Source organism: Vicugna pacos, chromosome 32 (genome assembly GCF_048564905.1).
Source record: "Vicugna pacos chromosome 32, VicPac4, whole genome shotgun sequence".
In the NCBI taxonomy this organism is placed as follows: domain Eukaryota; kingdom Metazoa; phylum Chordata; class Mammalia; order Artiodactyla; family Camelidae; genus Vicugna; species Vicugna pacos.
In genome coordinates, this window is record NC_133018.1 from 21412617 (window position 1) to 21425411 (window position 12795).

General features: G+C 48.7%; 1 protein-coding gene across 3 annotated transcripts in view; it reads left to right on the forward strand.

Moving 5' to 3' along the window:
• TMEM132B (transmembrane protein 132B) overlaps positions 1-12795 on the forward strand; it is a 292208-nt gene that overhangs the window by 214614 nt on the left and 64799 nt on the right. For all 3 annotated transcript variants that reach the window (XM_072952906.1, XM_072952907.1, XM_072952908.1), the window contains one exon: positions 5651-5837. In XM_072952906.1, coding sequence (XP_072809007.1) covers positions 5651-5837 — 187 coding nt within the window. The remainder of the gene's footprint in view (positions 1-5650; positions 5838-12795) is intronic.

Genomic DNA, 12795 nt, shown 5'->3' on the forward strand with positions numbered 1-12795 from the left:
CGGGGAGAGCGGTGCTGCCTTTGACAACACAGGAAAGAGGAGGCAGCACCTGGGTTTTATGAAATTGCAGAAGGAGATGATTTATTCATGCCCTATTCTGAGAGCTGACCATGCGGCCCTGGTGACAAGAGCTGTGTGACAGGCAGAGAGACGGATCAAGGAACCTCTGCCCTGTCGCTGGGGCTGGAGAGCAGGGATTTGCCCGGTTCCTCTCTGGGAGGACTGGTGCTAGGGGTGGGGGAGTCATGGAGTGGGGAGGACGTCTGGAGGGGGAGAGAGGGTGTGATGTGTGATGAGGCGCCCCAAGCAGGGAGGCTGTAGCTGCTGCCTGTTGTTCGAGCCCCTTCTTCAATGATCAGCCCAAGGCCAGCCTCCTCCAGGAAGCCTCCCCTGACCTCCCCTTTCTGTCTCCTCCCAACACCGTAGCACGGCCTCTCTGGCTTCACTACAGCACATGTTCCTCTGAGCTCTCGCTCAAACTGTTGTTTGATATTCAGTGACTCCTTCAACCGAGGTTTCATGAGCACCAACTCTGTCCCAGGCAGTGTTCTAAGCGCTGGGGACACGGTAGTGAGCAAAACAGGCAAAAATCGCTGCTTACCTGGCACACACCTGTGTGTGTGTGTGTGAGAGAGAGAGAGAGAGAGAGAGGGAAAGAAAACCAACAGATCACTCACTTAGCGTACTGGAAGGTGAGAGCCGTGGAAAACCTGATGGACCCAGACTCGCAGGGATGGGGGATGACACCTTCGAGGGGTCTGTGTGGTCAGAAGCAGGGGTGTGTAAGCAAAGACTTGAAGGGCGTTCTTTCTGAGTTAGCACTTTTGTGTTCCTGCTGCTGATTTGGGATAGAATCTCCCCATGATTTGTTTTAGCTTAAAATAGGTTTGTCATTCATTCAACAAACATTTGCTGAGGGTCTGTTAGGCTTCTATCCATCCTTAAGGTCTCAGCTCAAGTGTCAGCTCCTTACAGAGGACTTCCCTGTACACACTTTTCATTGTCTCCTGTTGTAATGTATATTCTATTTTAAAATTAAAAGTGACTGTGTTAAAATTGTATTTTTTTAAATTGAAAGAATGTATTTAAATTCTTTTAAAAAAGAAATTTTATTCTTCTAGTTTATTTTTAGGATAGCATTGATCATGACCCAGACTTACCTTATTTATTTTTTCACCGGACTCTTAAGACAGGAATCTCATCTGTTTTGTCTACCGGTGAATTCTCAGTGGCTGACACATACTGCGTGCTTAATCAATGTCACTGAATAAGTGGCTATGCCAGGGACTGTAGTGACCATGGTATTAATAATAGGTTTTGGCTTTTGAAAAATTAATGTTCGTAAGATTCAGGAGTTATGCTTCTTGGTATTTGCCCAAAGGAAGTGAAAATGTATGTCCACACAAAAACCTGCACATGGATGTTTACAGCAGCTTTTATTCACAGTTGCCAAAACTTGGAAGCCACCAAGATGTCCTTCAGTGAGTGAATGGATAAGTAAACTGTGGTCCATCCAGACAGCGGAATGTTCTTCAATGCTGGGAAGAAATGAGCTGTCAAGCAGTGAAAAGTCAGGGACGAACGCATATGACTTAAATGCATATCACCAAGTCAAGGAAGCCAATCTGAAAAGGTCCATACTGTGGGATTCCAACTCTGTGACATTCCGGAAAAGGCAAAACCGTGGAGGCAGTAAAAAGATCAGTGGTGGCCGGGGGTTCAAGGGGAGGGAGGGATGAGCAGGCAGAGCACAGGATTTTTAGGGCAGTGAAAACACACTGTATGAGACCATAATGGTGGGTACATGTCATTATACATGTGTCCAAACCCACAGAATGTGCAAAAACCAAGAGTGAGCTGTAACGTACCCTGTAGACTTCGAGCGATAATGATGTGTCCATGTAGGTTCATCCATTGTAACAAGTTGAACCATCTGATGGGGGATGTTGATAACGAGGGAGGCTGTGCATGGGAGGAGGATCAGAGTTTTATGGGAAATCTTTGTACCTTTCTCTCATTTTCGCTGTGAACCTAAAACTGCTCTGAAAAATAAAGTCTTAAAAAAAAAAGAACTACCTTCTATTAGTGGAGACAGATGTGTCTTCTCAAAGTGAAGAGTGTGTAAATGTACTTAACCAGGCAGGCGGGAGACTGTCTCAAGACCCAGCTGACTGGTAGTTTCTCGTCTGTCTCCCAGAATAAAAATGACACCCCCCACTAGAACTTACAGGGTGTCCCGCTGGATCTGTTGAGTGTGTTCAGAGAACTAAACAAATAGGTGTGAAGCTCCTGCAAGTGTCCAGGCACTGGGTCAGCTGCCGCAGTCAGCAATCTGGGCACGTCTGTGTCCTGATGGTGCGAACAGTCAAGAGGGGAAGTCAGGGTTTGGTCAAATTGTATTTACTGTGAGCGACCCGCAAGCCTGTTCTGGGGCGTCTGCTCAGTGCAATCATGGTTTGGTATTTACTTTGCTCTTTGGTCGTCTTTTAAAAATAATGCCCAGAAATAGACCCATAAGGAAAAAGCAGAAGCCCTGAGATCAGAGACAATCTCTCTTGCTCCATTTCTAGAGGAAACTCATGTGAGGAGAGCTTGAGCATCTCAGCCTGGTAGCTCAGAATTATCTAGACGTTTGTGGGGAGGGAAATAATCTCTGTAAATGGTACAGCCTGCTGGAGAACACTTTGAGCTTTTGAACTCTTTCCTTCTTTATTTCTCCCTCCCTCCCGCTCCCCCATGGCCTCCCCTGCTCCCCTCTGCAACACATCCATTATTGTCACCATGAAGGATCTGCTGGGAAATGGCTGCGTTGTGGCTCCTGGGGACCAGCTGCCGGGCTGGTTCTCCCATCCGTCTCTTCGCCCCCAACTCCCCTCCTTGCTGGCACGTCTGAGCTGTAGCCACGCCGTGCACTCAGAAGCTGTCTCAGCCTCACCCCAGGGGTCCCAGGGAGGAGGCTCAGCTTTTATTAAGGGACAGGTTTTCTGTGGGAAACAGGGCTTCTGGGAAGCAAGTCATTTTGGGAAGATGCTGTGTGTTTTAGCTTGAGGGGAGAAACAACCAAGTGGTGTTCCTGCCTGACCCCTCCCAACACACACACACACACACACACACACACACACACACACACACACACACCCCTCCATCCCAGGGTAAAGAAAAATACCTAATGAATAGCTCATGACTGAAACACTGATCCTGATTTCTCAAAGGCAGTTAGTAATTATTAAATTGAGACAGTCTTGGAGCGCTTTTCCTAATGGGAAGGCTTATCAAGAATAGATCAGGAGCAGGTAAAATTAATAGTAATAAACCCATTTCCATAGAAATGGACTTATTAGCAGGCATGCCAGCTGCCTTGAAGTCTTCTGGCTTGAGAGAAATGACCTACGATTAAAATTTATGCATCAAAGTGACTCCAATGGGATTGTTATTCCATTCGTAGCTGGACTTGGGCAGATTCCTGTGGTTGGTCCAGCTCACAGGCTGGAAAGTCAGAGGAGTAAGGAAGAGCCCACAGTTAAGGGGGGTGGAGTCAGCCCTCCCACACAGACCCTGCCCTCTTAGCCCACAGACGGGCCACTTCTGTACCCCAAGCCCAGAGCGTGGATGTAACAGGATTAAACTGCTGATGACAGAGAGTTACACCCCTTTTCTTGTTGCACTGGATTTTCACTTTCTCCGTGCAGGCTTCTCTGAGGTTTGCTGAGTGCTGAGACCCGGGAGGTGTTAGAAATGGCTCCTTAGATCTGGTTACAAGCAGGCAGCAGCTCAAAGAGAAACTGAAAATCTGATCTGATAGGGCCAAGCGTTTCTTACAGGAGGAGACTTAACGGATGGTTAAGTGGAGAGTCCCTGTGATCAGAGGCGTGACTTTAGGCTGGGGTGTGGCAGATGGGAAATGGGGGTGACTGAAGCTGAGAACTCATGGCCCAAGTTGCTAAGATCCTGAACTCCCTCTGGCCATGCCCAGGTAAACAGGGGTCCCCTGTGAGGGGTTCCCACGTGAGCCCACTGTCACCGTCTCATGAGGCTGGGTCCCTTTTTCATCACACATTCCCTTCCTCTTGCAAAACCACAGGCACAAATAGATACTTGAGGATTCATAGCTCATGTGCCCACACCCAGCCAGCTGGGACCATCTGGCTGTGCAATTTTAATAAACTTATACTTCGGTTTAAATAGCCACTTCTGGCCAGTGGCCACTGTATTGGACAGAGCAGTATCAGAGAGTTTCTTTAAACCTTGGCTAAGTGGAAGGGAAGTTGGACGTGACTGATTCTCGATGGAGTCTAACAGTTCTGTTGGGGGTAGAAGCCCGTATCGGGCAGGTCAGCATAATTCAGTTCCGTCTACGCTACAGCTGTGCTGTAACTGTTTTTGTCAATACTATGGCTGACTCTTGCCTCTGGCACCTCTTGGCATACGTGTAAGGAAACTGGTTTCCACCCTATTACGTCTTCATTGGAAGGGAGCTGTCCATGGTAGGAGATTCCGAGGGGCAAACAGCAGGTGACAGGCTCTCTTTCAAAACTCCTTCCCAGCGGCTTACGAGTTGAGTGGCTAGGCTGCGGGCCCTGCCCGAGACCCCCAAAGGCAGGGAGGAGGCTTTCAAGCTCATTTTGGTCCAGGAAGGCCCATTGGCAGTGAAGGAGCAGGTTCGTGGGTGTGACTCAGGCTGTGACTCTGCTGTCGTAGTCCTTGGATGTAGATGCAGCTAGATCAGGGTGATGGATGCAGGCTTATGGAGCAAAAGTCATCCACAAATCCCATGCTGGGTGGCTTTTTGTTTTAATCCTCTGTCCAGTAACTTCTCCTGTCAGCGCAACAGTCAGGCCACAACTTACAAGTCCATGTCAGTGATGAGAGAGGCTCTCCCTGTGTAGACGGATACCATAGTGACACTTGTCCTTTTCACTTGCATGTGCCCTGTCCACCTTCTTCCCCTTCCTCCCAACACATGTACATTGTTGTCACTCCCTGAATGAAGGCAGGTGGGTTTTTTTTACATTGCATCCCATCCCATTTCAGGCTGATGAAATGAAGAATCCACTACAGCACCTCATTATGTGGCTCGTGGTTTGTGCCGTGAGCCATGCACTTGGTGGGGCCCTTTCCCGTTCTTGATCTCACGACGCCCCCACAAGCCCGTGTGATCACCCATATTCTCCCCAAACCCTGAAGCTCAGAGTCTGAACCACGGGCCGTAGACACAGGGGTCGAAGTAGAAGGCAGAGTTAGAAACAGCCAGAATCCACGTGCCTCGCGCCAGGAGTACTGGCGACACCCGATGCAGGTCCGGGGCCAGGTCCCGTGTGTGGCCCTGAGTCGTGGCGTTCGCGCGCGTGGGCTTGGGGAGGACAGAGCTGTGGCGGTGCTCAGAGATGAGGTGCTGTCTGAGCTGCTCACTCAGGGAGGGACAGCCTGCTTCCCCGGAGCCCTGAAGATGGATGGTCCGTCCACGCTGGGGCGGGGGGCACGGACGGGCCGCCTGTGAATTAGGCCCTCCCGCCGCCGCCAACGTACAACTTGCTGAACTTGGCCATCACTCTTGGGTTGACAGAGAGGAATACGGCACATTGATCGCGTTCTTGACATTCTGCTGAGTCTCTGGTTTTAAACTGCACTTTACCGTGTGTTTGTTTTCCAGAGCAAATGGCTCCTTCTACGAGATCTTGCAAGTGGACTTTGGAGTTGACAACAGCAGCGGCCTGGCTGGGGCCCAGCAGATCACCTGGCAGGTGGAGTACCCGGTGGAGGATTCCATGAGCGAGCTGGTCGTCTCCGAGATCTTCGTCAGCCAGACCTCCTTCGTGGGCATCGTGCCTCTCGCCATGGTGAGAAGTCCAGGTTCAGAAATCAGGGTCGTAAAGACTTTTTTTTTTTAGAGTACTTTAATATCCAGAGATAAACTAGCACTTTATAATCTGCTGTTTTCTGTGCACCTGATGAAGGTGTTTGAACAAGGGAAATGCACTTTAATTACATTTTGTTTACCTGCTTCCCACACCGCCTCTTTGGAAACTGTTCAGGGTCTGCTGTGTGAATCCCCTTCCCTTTGGGATGTGGCTGAACTGGTTCCCAGGGAGCCTGTGTGTGTGTGTTTGTTTTTGTGTTTAAATTGTACCAGCCTGTGTCCATCTCAGGACCAAGTGCTGGGCTGGGTGAAGACGGACATATTGAAATGCATCCAGGGAGGGTGGTGGGGACAGCCGCTCTGTGTGCTGAGTGACCGGCCCCTGGCAAAGCAGCTTTGCCCTGACAGTTCGCAGATAGCTTGGGGACTGGCCGACTTTAAAATGCAGATGGACCAAAAGAGCCTTGTTGGGAAATGACCAGCTGAACCTGGATAGGATCCCAGAGTCCGTCAAACCACTTGTGTTTCTGTTCTGGCCTGGAGGTGACCACGTCTCTGCTGAGAACTTGGGTGAAGCTCTGCTTATGACCAGGCTCGGGGACCATGTCTCAGAACAGGGTCATAGACAAGGTTCCAGAACCTAAAAGGGCAGTGCTGGTGGCTCAAGGGGATGATAAACCAGGGGTGCCATATTCCTAATGGCCTTTTCCACACCAGAAATGTTCAAATAAATTCTGTGCTGCTTGGACCTTCCTGTCTGGGACCGAAGTGTGGGGTCCACACAGGAGACTCCAGGACAGTCTATGAGTGCTTCTACCTTCCATATTGAGTTGGATACTGGGGTTGAGATCCTTGCAGATAAAACTCACTATCCTGTGATTAATTCCACAATTCCCGTATCAGGGTTCTGGACTCTTCTCTTTGCCCCAGAACACACTTCCCTTCCTTCTCCCCACATCTGGTTCCTTCTCCTCCACTTGACCGTTAGGCACCTTCCCTGATCACGATGGCTAAAGCTGGCTGTCCATCCCCCGGCCCATCACTCTCTGTCCACATGTCCACCCTGTTCTGTCCTCTCCACAGATGTCCTCAGTGTGTGAGGTTCCCAATTCATCATCTGTCCCCCTCCCCAGGAGGAGAGATCCATGCTGGGTGCTGAGAAAAACATCAGCTGAACAAAAGAAACAAGGTCCCTCCCATCGCGGAGCCTGTGACCCCGTGATGGGAGGCGGACAGGGTTCTGGCCATTAGTTGATTGCCTCTCAGCTCTAAATTCAGCCCTCACTGCCTGCTCTGTGAATAGGGATCTGAGCCGGGAACAGTTTTCCTTGGCCAATGGGCAAGATTTGTGCTCTGTCAGTAGGGGGCACTGGAGAGAGTTTCGTAAGGAAGGGGCTTTCTTCCCGACGCTGCTGCTCTCTTCCTGCAGGCATGGGCGCTGAGGAAACACAGTATTTGCCCAGCAAATGAACGATTGGTTATATTTACCATCAGAACTCGAATCCGCGGACTGGATGCCTCCCACTTGCTGGATTAATTTCCTCTTGTAGCTGTAACAAAGCCCCACAAACTTAGTGACGTAAAACAACACAAATTTATTACCTTACAGTCTGGAGGGTCACAAGTCCAAAATGGGTTTCATGGGGCTACAATGAAGGTCCCGGGGGGACTGTGTTCCTTCCGGAGAGTCCATTTGTTGCCTTTTCCAGCTTCTGGAGGCCTCCAGCATCCCTTGGCTCACCGCCCCACAACACTCAGACCTCTGCTTCTGTCCTCTGACCCTCCAGCCTGCCTCTTTCCCTTATCAGAACCCTTGTGGATGTGTTGGGTCCCCCTGGATGACCCAGGGTAATCTCCCCATCTCAAGATTTTTGACTTTTCCATTAGCCATTAGAAGTAACAGATTCTGGGGATGAGGGTGTGGACGTCTTTGAGGGCCTTGGGCAGGATCCCGCCTCTGCCTGTGTTGGTCTTGCTCAGGCTGTGCACAGCACCCTCCACGCCTCCTCTCACAACCTGTCCATTCGTCACCTCCCAGGCTGTGGCCTGAGGCGCTCTCTGGACGTTGATGTCATCCCCGGCCACCCACCCCCTCTGACAGCTCCAGGCTCCTGGGGGCACCACTGTTCTTCACCAGGGAAGCACCTTGTGCCCTGCACTTGCCAGGCCCCCAACCCCCAGCAGGGCTGTGGCATGGTGGTCACAGATCTCTCAGTCTAAACACACAGCCTTTCCCCGGGGAGGATGTGGACCACCATGGGCTGGGGCTACACTGGATCCTGTGATAGCCCCACATCCTCATCCTCGAGGCCCAGGGGGCTGAGAGGAGACCTGAGGGCAGAGCCAGCTGGCTTCTCATTCTCCGCGTAGCCTCGGAGCAGACACCTCACCTCCTTTTGCTTCAGTGTCTCATGTGTGAATTTCCAAGGAAGACCCCGTCTCCTGTCTGTTGCACCTTGGTGTCAGATGGGCCAAAGGAGATGCAGCAAAAATGAACATGCTTCAGATATCAAGGCAAATATAAAATCCACGTATGTAGCAGCAGAAAAGTGTCCTAGATAGATTAGAGCAAAGTCATCTGTTACGTAGAATTAAGGACCCTCTCTACCCCACCAGCTTTGTCATCTTATCAATTTACCTGGGAGTGAGGTTCATACTGGGAAAATTTCAATTTCTTTCCTCTTTGAGGTAGCTGGCAGTGAAATGTTTTGGTCAAGAGTACAGGCTAGTGGGTCAACCTGCCTCGATTGAAATTTAAACTCTTGTGTTTACTAACTTTGTCGTCTTGGGCAAGTCACTTAACCTTCCTGAAACTCAGTTCCTGCATCTGTAAAATGCAAAAATGAGGTTGCCTGCCTCATGGTGTTTTGTTAGGATGAAGTGAGATGCTGCAGGTATAGTGTTAGCACTTGGTCTGGCACATCGTAGCCCTCAGTAACATTTAGCCATCATTTCCTCATCGTTGTCCTCGTACTGTCTGACTTGTGTAGGTGTATCTGTCAGATATTGAGTGAAGGCCAAACAGAAGCTCAGGTTCAGGATGGGTGGTGGATTCTTCCCTTGGAGGAAATAATGAGCTTGATTTGATGAGTTAGATCCATCAGAGCCATGGTGCAGGGTGGAGAGGCAACTGTTGGGCAGGCAGCCAAGGCGCTGCTGCCCATGAAATATCTCACTCAGTCTCACAGCATCCTCCAAGGAAGGGCTGCTGTCTTGGGATTCAACTCCAGTATTATAATTTAGAACTTTGTTGCCACAATGTGTGACCCTGGGTGGGGGGGGGGTGCTATGGACACCTCTTGGGTAACAAATCAACCTTTACTTCATGAAGGTAAATGTGCAGTTTGGGGGGAATGCCTGACTGGGGAGTGACCCCAGGCATGGAGGCCAGGCTGGGGCTGATTCAATAGTCCAGGTGGGAGGGACTGCAGAAGTGTCACCGGGGGTGGGCTCACCTACTTATCCATCCATCCATCCATCTACCCATCCACCCATCCATCCATCCATATATCCATACATGCATACACCTATCCATCCACTCATCCATCCACCCATCCATCCATCCATTCTGTCCATCCATCCATTCTGTCCATCCATCCACCTATCCATCCACCCATCCATCCACCCATCCATCCACACATCCATCCACCCATCCATCCATCCACCTATCCATCCATCCACACATCCATCCACCCATCCATCCATCCATCCATCCATCCATCCATCCACCTATCCATCCATCCACACATCCATCCACCCATCCATCCACCCATCCACACATCCGTCCACCCATCCATCCATCCATCCATCCACACATCCGTCCACCCACCCATCCATCCATCCATCCACCCACCTATCCATCCATCCATCCATCCATCCACAATCCATCCACCTATCCATCCATCCATCCATCCATCCATCCATCCATCCACCCACATGTACATCCACCTATCCATTTATCCATCTGTCCATCCATCCACCCATCCATTCATCTCTTCATCCATCCACCCATCCATCCATCCATCTATCTGATCAATCACTATACCATACACTATTTATTTATTATACACTATGTGAATTACTTTTTGGTGCATGGAAAGGGAGAACATGGAATTGATGGAAATTTTGGAATTGAGCTCATCAGACCTTGGAAACCATTGTGTCTAATGTTTCCATTTCAGCAGAGCAGCATAGATGATCAACACCTTTAAAAATCCCATGTTAAAAATGGCAGTCTAAAAAGAGGAGTGTCACAACCCAGGGTAGTAATGATATTCTCTGCATCATCTTTAAAATCTAAAATTTAACCATAGTCTTTGTGCTGCCCCCTCCATGGCTGGGAGATGCTAACTTTGTGTGTCTGTTTTGTTTCCCTTTCCTTCTCTCCCTTCCCTTCCCTCCTCTTTTTTTTCTTTTTGAAAGCATACATTTTCTTCCCCCCCCCCTACTGTGTCCCTCACTCCCTTTCACTTCTCTCTGGTTAGCTGTCCAATCACTGAGCTTTGAGCGTAGAGATTTATTTCCATGGGTGGTGTGGAGTTTATGCGGAGGCCCACCATTCCACCACAGTTCTTAAAACTAAAGAGCCCAGCTCTACATATGCAGATAAAAAACACATTATCTTTCAAAAAGGTTGGAATCAGAAAAATGAACACACTTGGTGAGTTTCTAGGCAACTAGGCATGTGAGCTCAGCCTTGGAAAAAAGCAAGAGATAATCAGATTCCTTTTTAGCTGTATTGGCCTGAAACTTTACAAGGCCTGGGCACAAATACTTCTTTATTTCAAACAATATTCATGTATTTGCTCTGGGTTCCAGCAAGAGGTGATGAAAAGGCCCACGGTCTCAGCTCTGAGTGATGCTTGCATTCTAGGAGAGGAGAGAGCTGAATTCAAGAAGCAAATACATTTGATCCATTGAGATAGTGACGCCCACTATGGAGAAACTCATGTTGGGTCGCAGAGTGGAGAGGCTGGGACGCAGTGGGGGGGCAGTGCTAAGTGAGCAGGAGGACGTCTGTCTAGGGATCTGGCGTTTGCTCTGAGAATGAACTGAGAAGGAGGAGCCAGCTATAGAACGCGATGGAGGAAGGGCATTCCAGGCAGAGGGAACAGTGTGCATCTTCAAGCAGAACTGAGCTTGGCGTGTTTGAGGGACTCAGAGAAGGCCAGGCTGTTAGGACGTAGACAGCCAGGAGGGAGGGGCAGAGGAGAGAGGTAAGACTGGAGAGGAAGCCGGGGCAGCTTTCGCAGGCCTTGGTAGTCACGGGTAACATTTCTTGGTGTCTGTATTAGTCTCCTGTTGCTGCTGTAACAAATTACCATCAACTAAGTGACTTTAACCAACACAAATTTATCTTACAATTCTGGAGGTCAGAAGTCAGATGGGTCTATGGGGCCATCAAGGGTGTCAGCAGAGCCGCATTCTTCTGGAAGCTCTGGGGGAGAATCTGTTGCTTGACTTTTGCAGCTTCTAGAGGCACCTGCATTCCTTGGCTCACGGCCCTACATCAGTCTGACCCCTGCTTCCATCACCACCTCTCCTTCTCTGACTCTGACCCTCCTGCCTCCCTCTTTTCTCTATACAGACCTTTGTGGTTACATGGAAGCCACCTGGATAACCCAGGATAATCTCATCTCAAGATCTTTAACTGAATCACATCTGCAAAGCCCTTTCCCAGGTTCTGGGATCAGAACATGGACATTTTTGGGGTGGCAGGGTCATTGTTCTTCTGCATATAGTAACTCATTAATCATTCAGCAACCTTATAAGGGATGTACTATTAGCCCCATTTTATGGATGAGGAAACTGAGGAACAGAGAGAATAAACAACTTGGAGAAAGTTGCACCAGGTTATTCTGCAGAGTTGGACTTCACTCACAGGTCACCTGCCTGCAGTGTCCTTCTGCCCAGTGGTACCCAGGGCTCCTAACTCTTTGTGTCATGGGGCACTTGGGCAGTCTGGAGTTTTTTAAACACACACAAATTTCAAAATATCAAAAAGAAAACCAATTCTACTGAAATATAGTAATAGTTACAAACGCAAATGTGTGTTATAAGTAATACATGTACCATTTATAGCTTTGAGCATTGAATTGCAAAGCAAGGTCTAGTGTCAGATATGGTAACTCCTGTAGCATCAAAGTGCTGATGGGCAGAAATGCTAATATATGTAACGACTGTGTTGTGATTGGAAAACATCTGTAGTTTCCATTGGAGAAAAAACCATGCACTCCTTATGCCACTGTGGTTTGTTACATGATTTGTCATCAAAAGAAATGCTAAAGTTCAAGTACAGGTGAATAAAAATAAAGATATGTGAACGTGTATATGTGCACGTATGTGTACACGTGTGTATGTGCACATGTGTATATGTTTGCATGCGTGTGCATGTATGTTTATGTGCCTGTATTTGTGTATCCATGTGTGTACATGTGTATGTTTGCATGCATGCCTGTATATGTGCATGTGTGTATGTGCACATGGGTACATGTATATATGTATGTGGGTCCATGTGTGCGCACATGTATGTGTGCGTTTGCATGCATGTGCATATGTTTATGTGTATATGCACACATGTGTACGTGTATGCATGTTCGTGTATTTGTACATGTGTTTGCATGCATGCACGTATATGCTCATGTGTTTATGTGTAGGCGTGCACATGCATACACATGTATATGTATGTCCGTGTTTATACATTAAGATACATGTCCACGTGTGCATGTATGTGTTTATATGTGGGTGCATGTGTGTGTGTGTTTTCCCTTCCAATTTCATGGACTCCTGAATTCTAACAGTAGACACCTTCTGTGGACTGTAGGTTGGAACCCCTACTGGATTTTCATTTTGTGTGTAATGGGCAGTCATTGGATGGTTTTAAGCTGGGGTTGGGCAGATGAGTTGGGGGAAGGCAACATGATTTGATTTGTATTTGA